Raw genomic sequence first — 21,921 nt, forward strand, 5'->3', positions numbered from 1 at the left:
ACTCTGGAGAAAGAATAGATAATTCAATGGATGATATTACCCATTGGAAGTAAAATTAGTCTATATTTCACACTATAGTCAAAAATTAATTTCAGATGGATTAAAAATATGCATGTAATTCCAGATGGATTGTAAACGTGCACTTAAAGGAGGTAGAAATCGAAGAAGATATAGGAGAACATTTTGTAATCTTGCAAGCTGGGAGAAACTTCCTAGGAAAAAACAAAATTTAGAAGTCATAAAGGAGGGGGGGACAGATAAATTAGGAGTTTTGGATTAAAATATACACACTACTATATATAAAATAGATAACCAACAAGGACCTACTGTATAGCACAGGGAACTCTATTCAAAGAACTATACTCAATATCTTGTAATGACCTATAATGGAAGAGGATGTAAAAAAAGAATATATATTCATATGTATATGTATAACTGAATCACTTTGCTGTTAGTTCCTGAAACTAACACAACATTGTAGATCAAGTATCGTTTCAATAAAAATTCAAAAAATAGAAATCATAAAGGAAAAGATGGGCAGGTTTGAGTACAAGAATTGTAGACTTCTGTACTGTAAGATTAAAAGGCAGGTTGTAACCTAGGCAAACATACTTGCTGCATATATAGCAAATAATTGTATTCGAATTATATAAAAAGCTTCCACAAAAGCAATATGGCACATACATACAATTTGTAGAAAAATGAGTAAAGAATGTGAACGGACAATTCAAAGAAGAAAACAAAAAAAAAGGCTGATAAAAATATGAAAAGATTTCCATAATTTTTTACTAATAAAAAATACAAATTAAGACTTGTTTTTTACCCATCAGACTGGCAAGAAATAAAAAGATTGATACTCTCCAGTGTTGATGGCGATAGGAGGAAATAGGGCTTTCAGAGCATTGCTAGAAATGTGGTTGGTTCAGCATTTTTAGAGACACATTTGGTGGTATCTTTACAATGTAATTTTTCTGTGGCCTGGTAATTCCATTTCAAAGTAAAGATTTAGTTAAAGATATATATACATCTTGTTTATTGCACTGTTTATAAAAGAAAAAACCTGAAATATCCCAAATTTTAAACAATAGGAGTATAGTTAACTAAAGTATGGCATACCAGTATACTGGAAAATTATTCAGCTGTTAAAAATAATGTAAATCTGAAATGCTGTCTCTATCATTGTTAGATAAAAAGAGCAAAGTGCAACCCAATATGTATAGCAAGATCCTATTTTTGTTAAAAATTATTGTTTATTTGTCTGTAAATATCTGTGTAAGCATAGGAAAAACATCAGGATGCTATTTACTAACTTCCCAGGTATTACTCTGGAGAGATGCGTTTCGAGGTACAAAACAGGGACATCCATTGATTTATATACTTTGAAAAGAGTGTGGTATACTCGTTTGGGAGGGTTTAACTTTCTAATTTGTTCTTGTCTGCAAGTTTTAGACAACTAGATCTTTAAAGAAGAAAATCAAACCCCAAACTTAATGAGAATGGACTTTGTGCCATGTACAGGTAGGAACAATGAAGGACAAAGGAAAAAGAAGCATGTTTCTGACTTCATGTCCACAAATACATTTTAAATGAGTCAAACTGCGATAAATGCTGTTTAAAAAAAAAAAGCCACATTGAAATAAACACCACTTTAATCAGTCTACTGGGAAAGTCAACAGGATCATATGATCTAGGTTAAAAAGTTCCTAGCCCTTGCCCAAATAACTGCAAGAGAGAGTAACCAAATCTCTTTAAAGCTTTTAGCTACTATTCAATAACATCATCTCAGGAAAAAGTCAGTACAAGGTGACTTCTAATGCAGAGATTTTGCTGATGTCCGTGTGATATAGGTCAAAGACAGAGCAGAAATGCACCATAAGTGATGCCGCAGCTACCCCCAGACTGGACTAGCTCACGTTTTTCATTGTCTGATTAGCTGTTTTTGTTTGGCCCTTGGTCCTTTTAGCTCTCTGCTCCTTCTCTCTCTCTCTCTTTACTTATCAGTTATCAGAAGATATTAGGTTGTGAAAACAATTTTTTTCTTCTTGCTGATGAGTCGGTCTTCAGGGTAAGCAGACTTTGAGAGTAAATGTGCTGCCAGAAAAGCATTAAAGACTTGGAACACAGACCAAGTACACATTCAGTTAGTTTCTTTGGGGGCAAAGGTTCAGCCTTCAGACTGTGAGTGGGAGCGCCCTGCGCATCCCCCGTGGGGACTGGTGATACTTCGGAGACATTTCTGATCATCGCCGTGTGTGCTGGAAGCTTGTACCCATCGAATCTCTGGCTTGCTTCCCAGGCATGTGCCTGGGGCTTGGTGCTGAGCTTGGCAAACATCCATCCCCTACTCCTGGCCCAGGTCTCAGTAAATGCCTCCTCCACTTCCCTGTGCTAGTGCTGTAGCTCACCTTTGGGACTTGAAATCCTGCCCTGAGCAGTGGGCACTGATCAATCAGAACAGGTGCCGACCGAAGGGCTGATGCCTTTTAGTTGCTAGACCCTGGGGGAAGTTCGGGAGCTCAGAGTGGGAAGGAGGTGGAGCTCAGAGTGGGAAGGAGGTGGACAACAGAGAGGACACCCAGGAGTCTTGGGGCTTCTACCCCTTAGGGCCACCCAGGTCCCGCTCTGCCTGAGCTAATCAGCCGGTGCCCTAATACTCCTGCACACCCGACTGGAGCCTCCCACGGCTGTGCACTCCCACAGGATCTTTGCCTGTATAGACTCGTGACCCTTGGCAGGCCTGGTTGCTACACCATCTGTCTCGTGCCTGAGTTGTCCTGAGTCATATCAGCCTCAATTTAGGAATTTCTCACGAAACAATATCATATTGGGATTAAGTTGGACCTTAAGACTGAGCTGTTAATTGAGAATAGCTTGTTGGGGACGCTGTTGATATAACTGTACTTTTAAGGTTAATTTAACCACCGTTCCTTCTTTGTGTAGTGTTAGTTATTCAATTTGCATACACATTTAGGTCTTTTATTTTGTCTTGGTCGTACGTAGTCCGCTGCCCTCGCCTGTGTCTTGAGTGGTTTCTGCTGCACTGTCTGATAAATGGACTTTAGTCTCTTCAAGACTCTGATTTTGTAACAGGTATTGAAGATGCTTACGGATGCCCTTGAAAAGACTGAGTGACCACTTGTTAGGACTTTGCTGTGACTTGTTGCAAATGAGCACAAGTTGGACTTTTTCCCCCTTTCCTATTTTCCTTCTTTCCTTTCACATCTTCGTTTTCTCCTGCACATTCAGTGAGCACACAGCGTAACGTCTCCTCTGCCTTTCCTCCCCGTGCCCTTTTTGTTGTTCCTTTGGGCTGCCCCTGGGCTGCCTTCTTTCTTAGGACTGATGTTTATGACCTCTGCTTTGTGTGACTGGTTTACCACTTCAGTCATCTTGCTGTTTGGGTGCTATTTGGCATCTTAGCAACTGGGAAGTTGTAAACACTCCACAAAACACGCTTCCTGTTTTATATTATCTAGCTTTTTATCTTGAAAAGGATGGTGTCTCTGGCACATTCCTATTTAGTAGACACAGTGGCTGGTTACTGTCTGTGAGTGGGTAGCTCAGAAAAGGCTGCCTGCAAGCCGACCGTGCTCATATCTAAAGAATCATCTGTGAGACTCCCTCAGTGTGTAATTACAAAGGCTGGGTTATGATTTGCTGCTTGCTTTGCTATTTATAGAGACTGCCACTGCACATGACTGTCTGCGCCCGGAGCTCCGGCTGCAGGAGAGCAGATGGCAATGACTCTCCTGTTTTGTCCTCCTTAGCCTTGCTCTAGACCTCCGTCTACCCCCCACCTCACTTCCCAGATGCCTGCTCGTTCTCTATCCTGATGCTACTTGTGTTTGATGTACATACTGCCCAATGTTTTGCTGTTGCTGTCATTTTTTGTACTGATGGATTTGCTGTCCCCAGAATCTCTTTACTGCTGATTCTTTGCTGTCATTGGGTGTTAAATATGGCACATCAGTTATTGACCGTGCTGCTTAGGAAATCAGACTTCACGTTCGTTGCAGGTCAATTTCCCAGGGAAATAGACTTTGAGATGAAAATTGTGTGCAGGAGATTGAGGGGTGAGGGTGCCCTCAGGAAGAACTCTTAAAGGGAACAGGGAAGCAGGATCTGGCAGAGGAGGAAGTTGAATTGTGATGCATATGCAACAGGGCCTCAGCTGATCCCACAGAGTGTTCTGGAGCTGAAGAGCCCTTCAGAGTTGTTTCTAACTGAGGCAACGACTCGCCATTTCCCCTGACCAGCGTTCGCCCTGGAAGAGGGGGTGATGGTGGCCAGGAAGCTAGCGTTCAGGCTGAGGGTAATTCCCACATAGGGTTTCAGCTAAAAGCCAGGGGCTGCCAGCAGTCTTAGCATCTGGTTCATGAAGCTGGAGTTTGGGTGGTGCCCCACAGCATCCACTAAAATGCTCTTTTTCTAGTTTTGAGTAAGTAGATGCAATTTCTACCCTACTTTGAACTTGATTTTAATGTGAACGTAATGTAGGTTCCATATTCTGAGTCTTTTAAAAGCCAAGCATACTTAGATGCTTTTTATGGTTCATTTTGGTAAAAAAAAAAAAAAAAATGATGATGAATTCCATCAACAAGGCCAGTTTCAACAGAATAAGCCTTGCCTTACTGGACAGCCACTGCCCATAAAATTCACTGTCGCTCTGTGCTGATGGCTTTATCTCGAAAAACCAAAGCAGGAGGTGGGAATGGTGAAGGCGGGAAAGCTGTCATATCAAAAGCTGTAGGGTTGATAAATCTGTGCAAACCTTTGGCTTGGTGGTTACAGTCCAAATATAAAAAAATCGTTGGGGAAGAGGCATAATCCTTGTAAGAAAATAATGCAAGTGCATCCTTTGATAATATCATCTATGTGTTTGATGAAACAGGGTAACAGATGTTGTTAAATCTGCCTGTGAAACCACAAACAGACGGAGTAGACCAGGCTGCCAGAGGGATATTAGACTGACCTGTATATTTCACAGACCAGGTTGTTGGGGCAGAGCACAGATTAGCCGACCCAAAACGCCGAGGCAGAGTTACTTCTCAGTCTATGAAAGAGGCAGAGTGCTCCAGGCCCTACAGGATACTGCAGAGCAGTGGATGGCAAAGATTTTCTGTAATGGACCCCCTGTTAGAGATTTTTGACTTTGCAGGGCATGTGAACTCTGTTGCAGCTACTCAACTGTGCTCCTTTCTAGCGCAGAAGTAGCCATGGGCAATGAATGGGAGTGGGCATGGCTATATGCCAATATAACTTTGCAAAAATAGATAGTGGGTCAGACCTGTCCTGGGGGCTATAGTTTGCTGATCCCTTATGGAGAGGGCAGGTCTGGTTGCCTGAAGGCTCAATCGTAGAGCAGATACTTGCTAAGACTTAGGCAAACTTCTAAGTGTATATTTTTCTTTAATCTGTAAAATGGCATTAAAATATTTACCCCCTAGGAATACTACAAGAAATAATGAAATAATGCATGCTCAGTGTTTGGCACATGGGAAATGCTTGATAACTAGAAATTATTATTATTTACGCAACTCTAAAGAGTTAGAGTTGGGTGAAGTTAACCAGCTGAACAGTGTTGGGAAAGTGTTCGATAAATGGGGCTCAAATTATGTTTGACTGTGTAACAAGATGTGTGTAGGGAACTCTTTTTGTCTTACTTTGTCTGAGGCCCCAAGAGTTGTAGTTAGTGAGGCTCACACTGCCAGAGAGAAGAGGACTAGCAAAGGAGGTGGGTGGCTGGGGAATTGATTTTGCGACCAGCTCTATGGCAGAGTCTGCTGCACTCACTGATACCAGTGTTCTCTTTGTTCTGGGCACGTGGCCTAACCACGTTTTTCAGCTTCCCTTGCAGTTCAGTGATTGCCCACATAAATAGGTTCTGGTTAATGAACTGCGAGAAGTAATGGGTGCTGTTTGTAGGCCTGGCCGATGGACACCATCTGCACACAATCCTGGCTCTTTCTCCATAAACTGGCAATGTGGAGAGGACATTGGGCACCTCACGAGCCACAAGGTGGAAGGTGCCTGGTGCCCTGAATGACTGTGTGAAGCAGAGCGGCTGTCCCACTGGATGATCCTGTGTGACTGTTCCCTGTATCTTTTTTTTTTTTTCCTGAAAAAGAATATATATTGGGTTGGCCAAAAAGTTCGTTCAGGCTTTTACGTAAGATGGTTAAGGAAAACCTGAACAAACTTTTTGGCCAACCCAATGTATGTATAAGTATAATTGAATCATTTTGCTGTACACCTGAAACTAACACAACATTATAAATCAACTATACTTCAATTTAAAAGTATACGAGTATTGCTACTCCAGCCTTCTCTTGATTTCCATTTGCATGGAATATCTTTTTCCATCCCCTCACCTTCAGTCTGTATGTGTCCCTAGGTCTGAAGTGGGTCTCTTGTAGACAGCATATATATGGGTCTTGTTTTTGTATCCATTCAGCGAGTCTGTGTCTTTTGGTTGGAGCATTTAATCCATTTACATTTAAGGTAATTATTGATATGTATGTTCCTATGACCATTTTCTTAATGGTTTTGGGTTTGTTTTTGTAGGTCCTTTTCTTCTCTTGTGTTTTCCACTTAGAGAAGTTCCTTTAGCATTTGTTGTAGAGCTGGTTTGGTGGTGCTGAATTCTCTTAGCTTTTGCTTGTCCGTAAAGCTTTTGATTTCTCCATTGAATCTGAATGAGATCCTTGCCGGGTAAAGTAATCTTGGTTGTAGGTTCTTTCCTTTCATCACTTTAAATATGTCATGCCACTCCCTTCTGTCTTGTAGAGTTTCTGTTGAGAAATCAGCTGTTAACCTTATGGGAGTTCCCTTGTATGTTATTTGTCGTTTTTCCCTTGCTGCTTTCAATAATTTTTCTTTGTCTTTAACTTTTGCCAATTTGATTACTATGTGTCTCAGCATGTTTCTCCTTGGGTTTATCCTGTATGGGACTCTCTGCACTTCCTGGACTTAGGTGGCTATTTCCTTTCCCATGTTAGGGAAGTTTTCGACTATAATCTCTTCAAATATTTTCTCTGGTCCTTTCTCTCTCTCTTCTCCTTCTGGGACCCCTGTAATGCGAATGTTGTTGCGTTTAATGTTGTCCCAGAGGTCTCTTAGGCTGTCTTCATTTCTTTTCATTCTTTTTTCTTTAGTCTGTTCCGCAGCAGTGAATTCCACCATTCTCTCTTCCAGGTCACTTATCCGTTCTTCTGCCTCAGTTATTCTGCTATTGATTCCTTCTAGGGTATTTTTCATTTCAGTTATTGTATTGTTCATCTCTGTTTGTTTGTTCTTTAATTCTTCTAGGTCTTTGTTAAACATTTCTTGCATCTTCTCGATCTTTGCCTCCATTCCTATTCCGAGGTCCTGGATCATCTTCACTATCATTATTCTGAATTCTTTTTCTGGAAGGTTGCCTATCTCCACTTCATTTAGTTGTTTTTCTGGGGTTTTATCTTGTTCCTTCATCTGGTACATAGCCTTCTGCCTTTTCATCTTGTCTATCTTTCTGTGAATGTGGTTTTTGTTCCACAGGCTGCAGGATTGTAGTTTTCCTTGTTTCTGCTGTCTGCCCGTCTGGTGGATGAGGCTGTCTAAGAGGCTTGAGCAAGTTTCCTGATGGGAAGGACTGGTTGTGAGTAGACCTTGCTGTTGCTCTGGTGGGCAGAGCTCAGTAAAACTTTAATCCACTTGTCTGCTGATGGGTGGGGCTGAGTTCCCTCCCTGTTGGCTGTTTGCCCTGAGGCGACCCAACACTGGAGCCTACCTGGGCTCTTTGGTGGGGCTAATGGTGGACTCCGGGAGGACTCACGCCAAGGAGTACTTCCCAGAACTTCTGCTGCCAGTGTCCTTGTCCTCATGGTGAGACACACTGCTCCTCTCTAGTTGTGGCATGTGGGTTTTCTCCCTCTAGTTGTGGCGCACAGGCTCCAGGGCGCATGAGCTCTGTAGTTTGCGGCACGTGGGCTCTTTCATTGAGGTGCACAAGCTCAGTAGTTGTGGTGTGTGGGCTTAGTTACCCCACGGCATGTGGGATCTTAGTTCCCTGACCAGGAATCAAACCCGTGTCCCCTGCATTGGAAGGCAGATTCTTTACCACTGGACCACCAGGGAAGTCCCAGCAATCTGTGTTTTAATCAGCTTTCCTGGAGGATCTGACACTTGATAAAGTTTGAGAAACACTGATTAGGTCATGGAAATTCCTATGGCAAATGCACACTTCAGTGTACAATGGTTCAACGGCTCAAACAAAATAGAAGTATATTTGTTGCTCATTTAGAGGTGCAGGTGGTTGAGCAGGTTGGCAGAGTGGCTTCCTCCAGGCAGTTATTCAGGGACCTAGGGTGATGAAAGCACTGCCATCTTTAATACGTGACTTTCAAGCTTTCTCTGAAGGTCATCCCAGCCCAAAGAGAAGAGCATGGAGAAATGGCTGTAGGATTTGTTTGTGGGCTGGGTCCAGAAGTGGCATACGTGTCCGTATTCCATTGGCTAGAACTCAGTCACATGGCCCTGCCTACCTGCAAGGGAGGCTGGGAAATGTAGTCTAGCTTGTGCCCAAGGAAAAGAGGCAAACACAGATTTTGGTGAGCAGCTAGGAGTCTCTTTATGGACATTTCTGTGGTTCTATGTATTCTGGACCTCTTTTATGTCACAAACCCCTTTGACAGTCAGGTTTAGCTCATGGACTCATTCTCAGAATGTTTTTAAATGCATAAAATAATAAACAGAGTTACAGAGAAAACCATTTAAATTGAAATATAATTATAAATTGTTAAAAAAAATTTTCACCTAGAATTGCCAAATCATCCTTGAGGAAAAAGAACAAAGCTGGAGGCATAACCCTTCTAGGCTTCAGACAATACTACAAAGCTACAGTAATCAAAACAGTGTGCTATTGGCATAAAAACAGACATATAGATCAATGGAACAGAATAGAGAGCCCAGAAGTAAACCCACACACCTACTGTCAATTAATCTTCGACAAAGGAGGAAAGAATATGCAATGGAGAAAAGACAGTCTCTTCAGCAAGTGGTGTTGGGAAAACTGTACAGCCTCATGTAAATCAATGAAGTTAGAACACACCCTCACACCATACACAAAAATAAGCCCAAAATGGCTTAAAGGTGTAAACATAAGATATGGCACCATAAAACTCTTAGAAGAGAACGTAGGCAAAACATTATCTGACATAAATTGTACCAATGTTTTTTTAGGTCAGTCTCCCAAAGCATTGGAAATAAAAGCAAAAATAAACAAATGGGACCTAATCAAACTTATAAGCTTTTGCACAGCAAAGGAAACCATAAACAAAATGAAAAGACAACCTGTGGACTGGGAGAAAATATTTGCAAATGATGTGACTGACTGACAAGAGCTTAATTTCCAAAATATACAAGCAGCTCATACAACTTAATAACAAAAAACCAAACAACAAAATCAAAAAAATGGGCAGAAGAGTCCAAAGAAAACATACAGGTTGCCAACAGGCACATGAAAAGATGCTCAACATCGCTAATTATTAGAGAAATGCAAATCAAAACTATAATGAGGTATCACCTTGCACTGTTCAGAACGGCCATCATCAAAAAGTCTACCAATGATAAAATGCTGGAGAAGGTGTGGAGGAAAGGGAACCCTCCTGCACTGTTGGTGGGAAAGTAAATTGGTGCAGCCACTATGGAAAACAGTATGGAGGTTCCTCAAAAAACTAAAAGTAGAGTTACCATGTGATCCAGCAATCCTTCTCCTAGGCATGTATCTGGAAAAGACAAAAGCTCTAATTTGAAAAGATACATGCACCCAGTGTTCATTGCAGCACTATTTACAGTAGCCAAGACATGGAAACAATCTAAATGTCCATTAACAGATGAATGGATAAAGAAGATGTGATATCGGGGCTTCCCTGGTGACGCAGTGGTTGAGAATCTGCCTGCCAATGCAGGGGACACGGGTTCGAGCCCTGGTCTGGGAAGATCCCACATGCCGCGGAGCAACTGGGCCCGTGAGCCACAACTACTGAGCCTGTGCGTCTGGAGCCTGTGCTCCGCAACAGGAGAGGCCACGATAGTGAGAGGCCCGCGCACCGCGATGAAGAGTGGCCCCCGCTCGCCGCAACTGGAGAAAGCCCTCGCACAGAAATGAAGACCCAACACAGCCAAAAATAAATAAATAAATAAATTAATTAAAAAAAAAAAAAAAAAAAGAAGATGTGATATATATATACAACGGAAAATTACTCAGCCTTAAAAAAGAGTGAAATAATGCCATTGGCAGCAACATGGATGGATCTAGGGATTATCTTTAACTAAGTGAAGTAAGTCAGAGAAAGACAAATATCTGATATCACTCGTTTGTGGAATCTAAAAAATAGTACAAATGAACTTATTCATGAAATAGAAACAGACTCACAGACATAAAAAACAAATTTATGGTTTCCAAAGGTGAAGAGGGGGAGGGATAAATTAAGAGTATGGGATGAACAGATACACACTACTCTGTATAAAATAGATAACCAACAAGGAGCTAGGGTACCCCACAGGGTACTATACTCAATATCTTATAATAACCTATAATGGAAAAGAATCTGAAAAAGAATATGTATGACTGAATCACCTTGCTGTACACCTGAAACTAACACAACAGTGTAAATCAACCTTACTTCAATTAAAATTACAATTTCAATTAAAAGAATTTTTTGACAGAGCAATATATGTATTTATTAATGCATTAAATAACAAGATCTAGTAACAGATTTAATAACTACTTTGATTTTGAAGTAGCAATGAATGTAAATGGTATTTCAAGATATCTTCAGCCACTATAATTTAATATTTAAATATCTGTGAATTCTTTTAGTGGCAAAAGTCAGATATTGCTAATAATACCAGGTTTATGGCCTGCATTTATAATTGAGGGATATGCTAAGTTTGTTTGTTTTTTAAAATTTATTTACTTTGTTTATTTTTGGCTGCATTGGGTCTTTGTTGCTGCGTGCAGGTTTTCTCTAGTTGTGGCGAGCGGGGGCTACTCTTTGTTGCGGTGCATGGGCTTCTCATTGCGGTGGCTTCTCTGTTGCGGAGGATGGTCTCTAGGCACGTGGACTTCACTAGTTGTGGCACGTGGGCTCAGTAGTCGTGGCTCACGGGCTCTAGAGTACAGGCTCAGTAGTTGTGGCGCATGGGCTTAGTTGCTCTGTGGCATGTGGGATCTTCCCGGACCAGGGCTCGAACCCGTGTCCCCTATATTGGCAGGCAGATTCTTAACCACTGAGCCACTAGGGAAACCCTATGCTAAGTTTTAATTAGCGTTTAGTGAAAATAAAGACATATTTTTCCCCATCCAAGTTCATTGATTGCCTGCTCCATCTCCCTTGAATTTTATCCATGGATTCAAGAACTTCTACTCTATACTTTATTTCTAGCCTTGGATGAAGAGAATCGTAGGGTTTTTATGGGGCATTACATGCTTTATAAACATCAGCTTATTGAGCTTCATAATATTTGAATATGGTAAATCTATGTCTTTACCTATAAACCTTAGCTTTTCAGGTACAGCAATAACACAAAAACAATTCTATATAAATACTCATTGCATTAAGTTTCCATTTGTTCAGATGCTTCATCAGTAAACTGGATGGTGCTTTGATCTTATATAACAATAATTCTTACTTGAAAATGTTAACTTTTTCAATTTCTGCCTGACTTATCTAAAACGTTTGTAGACATTTCTTGTTTTAATCAGTCAACATATGTTCTGAGTATATGTAGAAGATTAGCTCTGAATGCATTACTGCCTTATAACCTCCCTACCTAAGAGCAAAGTGGAGAGGGCACGGGTTTGGAGTTAGAAAGACGAGCTTTTCTATTTGTGGGTTTTGGCCTTAGGTAGGTTACTTACTCCTGGTAAGCTTCAGTTTGGTTGTCTATGAAGTGGATATAATAGGCTTAGCACCTAAATGGTGCTTAGTAAATTATTGCTATTAATATCTTCTCCCTTTTTTGACAGTCTAAACAAACAGCCTGGTTAAGTCTGAGTATTCGATGTGTGAGGAAAATAGCTAGCCACGTGAAACCTAACAGAAAGAGTATGCATCAGGGGTTTTGTTTGCAGGCAATGGAATTTGACTCTGATTTAAACCAAAAGAGAATTTATTACAAATGTATGGTAGAATTTACAATCAAAACTGAATTGTTATAGCAGAAGTAGGCAGCTTCAGAAGGTCTTTGGGGCATCCACTAGACTGATGAATTCCTTCTGCTATTTTCAGTCTTTACATCCCTCTGCTTAATATTCAGTGTCCAAGCAGAGAGACTGCAATGAGTTGATCCTTGACCGTGAGCCTCCCTGGGAACTATACCAGGTTATTGAGAGGGAAGATCTAGAGTGGGCTGTGGAGCACCCAGACTTAGCTGTGTATCAGCACTGTGCATCTGAGAAGTTACTGCCCAAAGGGTGCTGATAAAACAGGGTGGCCTAAAGACATGAAAGCAACCTAAATGTCCATTGACAGATGAATGAATAAAGATGTGGTAAATGTGTAGAATGGAATACTACTCAGCCATAAAAAAGAATGAAATAATGCCATTTGCAGCTACGTGGATGGACCTAGAGATTATCATACTAAGAGAAGTAAGTCAAAAAGAGAAAGAAAAATATCATATGATATCACTTATTTGTGGAATCTAAAAGATGGTATAAATGAATTTATTTACAAAACAGAAATAGACTCACAGACAGAGAAAATAAACTTATGGTTACCAAAGGGAAAAGGGAGGGAGGGATAAATTAGGAGTTTGGGATTAACAGATAACATACTACTATATATAAAATAGATCATCTACAAGGACAAGTATACGAGTATAGCACAGGGAACTATATTCAATATTTTGTAATAACCTATATGGGAAAAGAATCTGGAAAAGATATATATATCTATATACCTACATATAGATATATAGATATATAACTGAATCACTTTGCTGTACACCAGAAATTAACACAACATTGTAAGTCAACTATACTTCAATAAATAAATAAATAAATAAATTTAAAAACAGGGTGGCCTAAAAATGGCAGAAGTCCACTACCAAGAGACTGCCAAGTTCCCATCACCTACTGGTTGAAGGGCATCCGGGTAAGATCAAATGGCTAGAGGGAGAAATGGACTTTATACTGACTCCATCAAATCCCATTAACACCTGTGAGAGCTTATAGCACCACCTACTGTTTTAAAAGAAAATTTCCTTCTGTTAAAAGTCATGGCTTACTTTTTATAGTATTTAGGACAAACAAGTGTAATAAACCCCAAACCAATAATTCTCTACAGTGGTTTAGGGAGATTAAAAAAATGCCTGCTCGGCAATGACTGTGTGCTGTTTGCAGTGTTTGTGATCATAGCTCTGAACTGCTGGCAGGTGAGTTGCTGCTGTAGCATCCAGGAAGTGAAACCGTAATAATAAGGCGGTAATGCATTGACTGCTTACTGTAATCTGTGTACTGTTCTAAGAGGCTGATGTGGACTATCTCATCTAAATACCATGTAACTACTAGAGGGGGAATACTGTATGCATTTGGCAGAGGAAGAATCTGAGGCTCAGAGAAGTAACTTGGCCAAGATCGTACACCTAGTAAGTGGGAGAGCTGGGGTTCTAGCCCAGACAGTTGGACTCTCAGGACAACAAGTGCCTGGGACTCTCTGGAGCAAGGAACTCTCTCCTTATGACCAGGGTGGTTGGTACCTCATGTGTCTATCAGCAGGGCACACCTGCAGTGTGATTCATTTTCCTTTTTACATCTGATTAATAACACACTTTTGTCTTTAAGAATATCTTTTATTCACACAAGCAATATACCTAATAATCATAGCCAACCCTTATATATTGCTGTGTGCCAGGCCCTTTTCTAAGTACTTTACATTTATTAATTCATTTATGCTTCTCAACATCCCTATGAATGAAGTACTGTTTTTAATCTCCATTTTACAGATGAGGACATAACTCTCTCAGTAACTCTTCAAGGTCACACAACTAGGAAGTGACAGAGGCTGTGTGTGAACCCAGATAGCTTGGCTGCTTGCTGTCTGTGTACTGCCCTGTAGTGCTTGTAAGAAGTTATTTTAAAATAGTCCACGTATATTTGGATATAAGATAAATCACAGAGGTGTGTATGATGGTGCTCTAATCTTAGAAAAATGTGAAGGTGGAATGAAAGTGACAGAAGTTGAGGAAAGACTGATTTAAACAGTTTCTAATTTTTATTGTAAGCAATGCTTGAATATCTTCTTGGGCCTACTTGCCAGAGTTTCTCCAGAGTAGATACAGGGGTGTGGATTTACTGGGTTATTGTTCTCCAGAATGACTGTACCAACATGTTTTACTTTTTTTTTTTTTTTGGTCACTTTAAGTGAGTTTTATGTAGTTTTCCTAAGAGTTTCTAGAATTTGTAGGCCCTCGAGAACTATTGGTAATAATAGAAGTTAAGTAAAATTTGGTTGTTTATTACTCCTAAGAGCATAAGAGAAGGAGAGTCTGCATCATTATCTAAGAAATATGCTTAGCTCACCCCACTGGGACAGAAGCTAGTGTATCATCAGAACACTCAGTTCATTCCACCAGCGCACATGTTTCTGGAAATCAGTGCCACCTAGTGGTGACTCAACCCCTCAGTAGCTATCAGAGTATGGAGTATATGTGCGTGAGTGTGTGGGAGGAGGGGAGCGTAGGGGGAGGACATCCAGGAACCTGCATATTTAAAAAGCAGCCCGGCTTAGCCATCGGCCCAGTTTCCCCTTCTCCATCGTTTTCACGGCACCTGCTGCACAGCCCTGGGGTTATATGGGAGTCTGGGCATGTTCTGGGCCTGTTTGGGGTTGAGGAACACCTTCCCCCCAGGCCTGCACACAGAGGAGATGTGGAAACAAGCTCATGTGTTTGGGGTAAGAAGAAAGTGCCCAAACTGTGACCTCAGTTTTGCCAAATCCATTTGCATTTCCTCCCTTGTTGATCTCTGTTGACCTCCGCCCTCCTTTGACTTTGCGGGTCACCTGGAACTTCTGTCTTTTTCTCCTTCATCCTCAGCCTGGTGTCTAGGGCCCCATCATCAGACGGCAGGCTCTCCCCTCGTCCCTTTGTGAGCTCCCCTGCATGTGGGTGTGCACATCATCAAGCAGTGTTTCTTATTGCTACATAAACATTCCATGCATCCATTCATCCATCCATCCATCACTTTACTTCTTCATTCTTGCCTTATGTTGTTCCCTTGCCTGGAACATAAATTCTATCCCTTCTCCACATTCCACTGGTCCGCTGAGCTCAGCTTCATCGACTGATTCCTCCTGTAGGGTCTGTCTGCACCTCGCGCCCTCCACTGCCCCTCACCCCGCATCGCCCATCCCAGTCTGCTCGTGTACTCTGCAGCAGACTTCTGCTCTGCAGCAAATCCTCAGCTACTCCAGGACAGAGGTTATTTTATGTAATTCTTTGGTATTTTCCAAAACCGTGTGCACGTTCCCAGATGCACAGCTGAACTTGTTTCCTTGCCCAGCGAGTTGTCCTTATACTCACCGTACTGTAAAAAAGAAGGAAAGTTAACATTTCATTGAGCACCTGGTGTCTGCCAGATACTATGATTAGAATTTTACGTCTAAGCATAGTATCTGCTTACATTTGCTTTTACGTCTGTTACGTTATTTAAAACCTAAAAACCCTGTGAGGAGAATGTTATCTAATTTCTGGAAAAATTAGATCATCAATGTTTAATAAATGTGTAGCTGTAATGAACAGGTCAGCATTTAGACCCAAGCCCATCTGACACCCCAAACCCATACCGTTTGCTGCACTGTCCTGCCGCCATTTGGTGTTAGACCCTCCCTTTAAGGAGTTTCATGATGATGCCTTGCATTCCTGCCTTCCTTCCTGCACAGTCCACTTCCAGGGAAGCAGAGCATCCCTTTCCCTGGGGTAATACTGGGTCCTTTCCCTGTACCATCCTCACGCCCACCTGGAGCCCCCCCTTCTTCACACTTAGTCTGACTTATATCCACATAAGTAAAGCAGTATGCCCGCCTACTTTTTTTTAAACTAGCATTTCTGGATTAAAACATCTCTTAAGGTAGAATAACTCTGGGCCCCGGAACACGAGATGCTTTGCAGGACACACAAGCCTTGCTACACTTTGAGCTCACTTTGGGTGGTCAAAGAGCTCACAGAGCTGGTGTCTTTGGACGTCTCTGTACAACTAGCCCCAGAGAACTGCCCAACTGACTCAGGACCAATCTGCATCTGTTCACTTGTGTTTCCTGCCCCAGGGATTCCGAGCCAGCCCTCGGCACCTTAGGAGACGGGCCGCAGCGGCTGCAGCTGCCCGGCTGGAAGAAGCCAAGCCTGCCGTAGAGGTTCACCACCAGAGCGAGCAGGAGATCTCAGTGAGGAAACGAAGAATCAAGAAAAGCAGCCGCGTCCAGCCAGAATTCTACCACTCCGTCCAAGGCGCTTCCACCAGGAGACCTGTAAGTAGGGAATTGTCTTTTCAAAGAATATTAAATATGTTGTCACATGGGGTGGTCCTTCTCTTAGTCTTCAAAAATGATCAGATTGACTTTAAGTAATTCGGTTATTCTCTTATTGTCCCAGCAAGTAGTCGGGAACTCACGCGAGTGCCAGCGAGGAATGTGGTTTCCCAGGAAGCGCTGGTCAGCGGTGGGCGGGGGGATTGAAAACTGGTGAATCCTGACCACATGAGAGTGGGGTCTAGAGCCCGGACGGGGCCATGGAGTTACCCAGCCGAGGCCTGCAGTGGTGAGAGCTGAGCTGGTGGAGGGGGGGTGACAACAAAGCAGCATCGGGATGGGGAGGTGTGGAGGGAGGGGCTGACCCCCTCGTCTGCAGCTGTCCTCCGGGTGATGCTGAGGGAGCTGGCCCCTCCGGGTGACTTTTATGTTGCTCCCAGGCGGCACTGCTGTCCTCTTCTAGCAAGTGCCCTGGGTCTCTGTCGGCCGAGCTGCCTTACCTGGACAGTTACCAGGGAAGTTACCTGAACAGTTACCTGGGAAGCTTGGTGCCCACCTGGTCTTCACCCCTGCTCATCTCCTGAGCACGCTGTTCCGTGTGCTCTGATCTTCTGTCTTGGTTGGGGCTCTTACACAGGGACGTGTTGCTGGGGCTGTGACAGTTAAGGATTTGGGGCTTAGACACTGACATTTTAAAAACTTTCAAGGAGTATTTCATGACTGCAGTAATCTTGCATTGCTTCAGCATTAAAAAAAGTTTCCCTATGAGTCCCTCCTGTGCTGTGGAGAGCCCATGATTGTCGTGACTCATGCCAGCTGAGGGGAGCCAGCAAGATTTGACGTGATAATATGTCTCTGTAAATTATATAAACAGACCTGCCCTTCTGTGGGGTAACTGTGTAGCAGACACATGTGGAGTTTGCTACCAGGCCAGCGACAATGGCAAGAAGCTGAATTCCTTTACAGGAAAGGTCCTGTTTAGCCAATGGTAAAATAAGCACATACTTAGAGATGAGAGCCTTCCTTTCATGATTGAATAAAACAAAGGCTAAGTAGAATTTGGTATCTACGTGGAGCAACAGGAAATTGTAGGAAAATTTATTCATTCAACAAACGTAAGCTTTTTCATACAGGAAATAAGAGATGCACAGGTATGTATTAATAACTAACGGTTATTGAGGGCTTACTTGTGTAACTGGAATTATTCATCTTCTGAATGATGAAACTGAGGCCCAGAGAGGTGAATAACTTGCCAAAGGTGACCCAGTTGTTTGGGGGCAGAGTCTAGGGTTTGGGTCTAGGCGGCGGCCTCCGGGGCCCCCGCACTTCCTCTGCAACTTTCTGCCTTCCTGCTGCCCAGCACCTCACAGCTGAGTCCATGGACAGACACGCACACGAGTAAACGGAGTGCAGGCCTGTGTTAGGGAAGTGCTGCCGTGGACTGTGCACCCGGCACTAGGGAACGTGGCGCAAGGCCAGAAATACTTGCAGAGAAGCAGACGCCTGAGGCGCGTCCTGGAAGAGGAGGGGTTGATCCGGTGGGAAATGGAGGGAGGCGTCTCTGACGAGGAGAACGTGTACAAGAGCACAGAGGCGTGATGGCGTGGCAGGCTCGGGGGTCAGCCCGATGGGGTGCTGGTAGATGAGACCAGGGTCATTAAGGGATATATTATGCTGAATCGTTGGGTTTATCTTCTGACAGGGCTCTGTTGAAGGTAGGGAATAGGCACATTGGTTCTCCTGCTCAGAATCTAGCTAATTCTTTCTTCTAATCTCCCCATGTGGCTGGAGAAGTATGTGATCATCATCAAAGTTTAGGAACCCTCCACCCCCCCTTGTTCCCTCCTGAGCACTGTACCTAACTGCCTTGGTCACAAGACATAGTCCCCATGCCTGGTGACTCTGCCCTGGAACACCTGTCCTCGCTCTCTGTTTGCCTGGAGAATTCCAGTTCACCTCTGAACACTGACTCGTGATCAGGTGGCTTGATCAGGAAAGTCTTTTCTGATCCTTCCCATCAGAGTGAGGTGCGTTCTGCTTTGGTCCTCGGCCCTTTGTACAGATCTCCAGCAGCGCAGTTACTCAAGTGAAAAAGGCAGGCTCAGTAGTGAGATGGACACGGGTTCGACTCCTGCTCTATGTATCCGGCAGGAAACAGCTGGCACCATAAGAGTTTAATGGAAGGAATGTTTCCAGAAGCATGGGCAGGGCTGAGATGCTCCAGCAGCCTTCAGGTGGAACCTACCTACCCACCTACCTACCTACCTCCACCCCTCGCCTGCAGGGGTGGCAGACGGCAGGGGCCTTGCTGGGTCCTGGTCAGAGGGCTGGAGCCAAGGAAGCAGCCTTCCCCAGGAGCTGTGGCCGAGGCGTGCAGCCCGGCCAGAACCCAGTGAGTCAGGAAGGGGGCAGGGGGAGCAGATGTGCTGCCTTCTCAGCTCCTGCTTTTCCATCAACCCGACCCAACAGGACACCAGAGGGCTGGGGAGTGTGGGTGATGCGAGTTCCAGAGATCAGCACCCCGAGGACAGGGCAGAGTCACCAGGGATGGGCAGAGTCTGAGGGGACAGACAGGGACCCTGGCAAGTAAAAAACATACGTGGTCATCTTTGCCGAGCTGTTCAACTCCTCGAGACTCAGCTTTCTTACTGTGAAGTGATAATAACAACGGCGACCTCACTGAGGGGTGAGGATGAACTGACGGGTGGAATTAGGTGGCCTGCTTGGCATAAACACTCAGTACATGGTAATTCCTTCCTCTCCTTCCCCCCCAGACCTTGACTTCCTTGGGGGCCATATCGTCTGGCCTAGCATATTTCCTGGCATATGACATCTGATGCATTTTATTGAACAAATGAATGAATGATATTTATACATGATGTGTAGGTTAGGCACTATAGGAATTCAGAGAATGGAGAGGTTTTTTCTTTTACCCCCCAAATAAGGTGGTTGGGGGTAACTACTTCACGGAAGAGACGGGATTGAGTTGGGCTTAATTGTGGGTAGGAATTGGAGAGCCAGCAGACGTCAGCTCTGGGAAATAGAGTAAGCAGAAGTGCTGAGAACTGTTTGGCTGGATGTGGGGGATTATGAGAAACGTACAAGATAAAGCCTGAAAAAGAGATGGGGCCAGAATACCACTGTGTTTAAACTTCATTTTCTGTGCTTCATGGAGGCACTGGAAGAGATGAGTAGCATCATCACAGCAGGATTTTAGGAATTAAACCTGAGCAGGGTGGGTCAGAGGGGAGCAGGACAGGGCCGGGTCAGTAGCTACTACAGAGGTCTGGGTGTCTGGTGATTAGGACCTGGATTGGGACATTGCCTGTAGCTCTCTGCCGGCATCTGGTGGTCACTGCTGAGGAAGGCCTTTGCCCTCCGGAAGGTCTTTGCCCTCTCTCCTTCGGAAGGATCATTTGGAAGGGAGCAGGATTAGAGGACAGGAAATAGCAGTGGAGGCTGCCTTGTTGCTAGGGGCAATAAAAACATTCCAGGAGCTTCTTTGGGGCGGGTAAAGCTCACTTCCTCCATCTGTGTGCTTCTCCTAGGGGTCGTTGTTTTGTAGACTGGAAATCGTCAGAGTTGGTAGCAGGAGGCTGTTGGCTTCGTATGTCATGTGATTCCTGCTCAGCCTCTGCTGACATTTCCCTGTTTTCATGCTGTAGGTGGACTTGAGTGCCAGCCTTGGGTCCTCTTCTGGGTTTGGTTAGGTGCAGCCAGTAGGGCCAGCACATGAGCCCGGAGCCTGTGCCTTTTCCAGCTTACACAGTGGGAGGGAGGCAGGGGGGACGAGTCAGTGTCAACTCTGATGGTGGCCTGGAGCTAAAATAAAAATAAATCAGCTGTGGTGACTCAGGATTATTTGAATGACTTTATGTGAAGCACTCCAGGCGTTTCTAGCGGCAGTCTGAGTAAGAAACAGGCCCACGAGTCAAAAGACTGACACAGGACGTAGCAGTGAAGGAGATGACTTAGAAGCTGTGACAGTGCACTTTCAGCCAGGAAGCGGGCCCCAAGCCGCATGGAATGCATTATACTTTAGCATCTCCGGCTGCTCCAACCTATTTACTTTTTCTGAATTCATCATTTATATTCCAACGTGGCTACAAGAATTAGTAACGGAGATCACTAATATAAACATAATTAGTAATATATGTGTTTTCTTTCCCCCTCTTTTGAAAAATGAGATGTTTCTAAGAGTGAGTAAGCCAAACATTTATCCTGATTTTCTCTCTTAGGTCTTGGGACTTATCCTATATATTGAGACATGTCACTGGAACATTTAGGAATTTTTACCACCTTGGAGCAGAAGAGATAATTAGATCCACATCTCCCTTGGTTCTTTAGTATTTTGACATTGCAATTGGGTCTGAATCCTAGAGCTTGAAACATCACCATCACCACCATCACCGGAGCGCTCACGTCACTGCACGCTCGCTACCTCGGCAGCCCACAGGCAGCAGGTGTCGCTGTGCTTCCCCGTTTTCTCCCCTTTCATCTTCCCAGCAGTTCTCTGGGGCAGGTGCTCACTCTTCGGAGGAGGAAACCTGTCAAGGTCACACAGCTGGTGGATGATGGAACGAAGATATAAACCCAAGTGTTCCGACCGGAGCAGTTGGAATAGATTCAAATGATCATGTGTCTAGGGCTAGAGGTTTATCCTAATGAACCCTCCTAAAGTACTTTCATCAGTTTGAGTCTCAGGTTTCCTAGCTGCATAGAAGTTTTTTAACTTTTGCATCAATCAAAGCCTATTTTTAAATGGTACTGGAAAGCATAGGTAAGCCCCAAACCTCACTCTTGCCATGCTTTTCATTCAGCCTCTCCTCCAGGGGCAGAGGAACTGGGAGGCAGCAAGAGTCTTTCTACCTAGTGCCCTCACTTGAGCCTGTTAATGTAGAACAAAAAGGGGAAATCAAAACTTTAGGGCACCTGAAAATAACCAGGCACCCTGACTCTGTCCCTGTTACGTTTCACTGATTCAAGTTTTGTGCACATTTCAACCCCATCGCCTGCATTTCCTGGACTTAGAGTCTCTGACACTAGCGCATAGAGGTGAAGGACTATCTGATTAAAAACTGCCAGCGCCCCCAGGTACCGGCCAAGCGGTAGCCCTCTCCCCATGCTGGCAAAACCGAGGCTCACGAGCTTCAGTCCTTCACTCGGGGGCTCCTGCCCCAAGTAACTGGATTATCAAGCCTGATAAATTTTTAAAAAAATTTTATTGAAGTGTAGTTGATTTAATGTTGTTTTAATTTCTGCTGTACAGCAAAGTGATTCAGTTACACACATATATATATATTCTTTTTCATATTCTTTTCCACTCTGGTTTATCACAGGATATTGCATATAGTTCCCTGGGCTATACAGTAGGACCTTGTTGTTTATCCATCCTTATATAATAGTTTGC

General features: G+C 43.6%; 1 protein-coding gene across 10 annotated transcripts in view; it reads left to right on the top strand.

Annotated features, from left to right (window-relative positions):
• Window positions 1-21,921, top strand: part of DST (dystonin) — a 502,757-nt gene that overhangs the window by 38,821 nt on the left and 442,015 nt on the right. For all 10 annotated transcript variants that reach the window (XM_082347108.1, XM_082347103.1, XM_082347107.1 and 7 more), the window contains exon 3: window positions 16,311-16,511. In XM_082347108.1, the coding sequence (XP_082203234.1) occupies window positions 16,311-16,511 (201 nt within the window). The remainder of the gene's footprint in view (window positions 1-16,310; window positions 16,512-21,921) is intronic.

Source organism: Balaenoptera borealis, assembly GCF_965194805.1.
Source record: "Balaenoptera borealis genome assembly, chromosome: 12".
Lineage (NCBI taxonomy): Eukaryota > Metazoa > Chordata > Mammalia > Artiodactyla > Balaenopteridae > Balaenoptera > Balaenoptera borealis.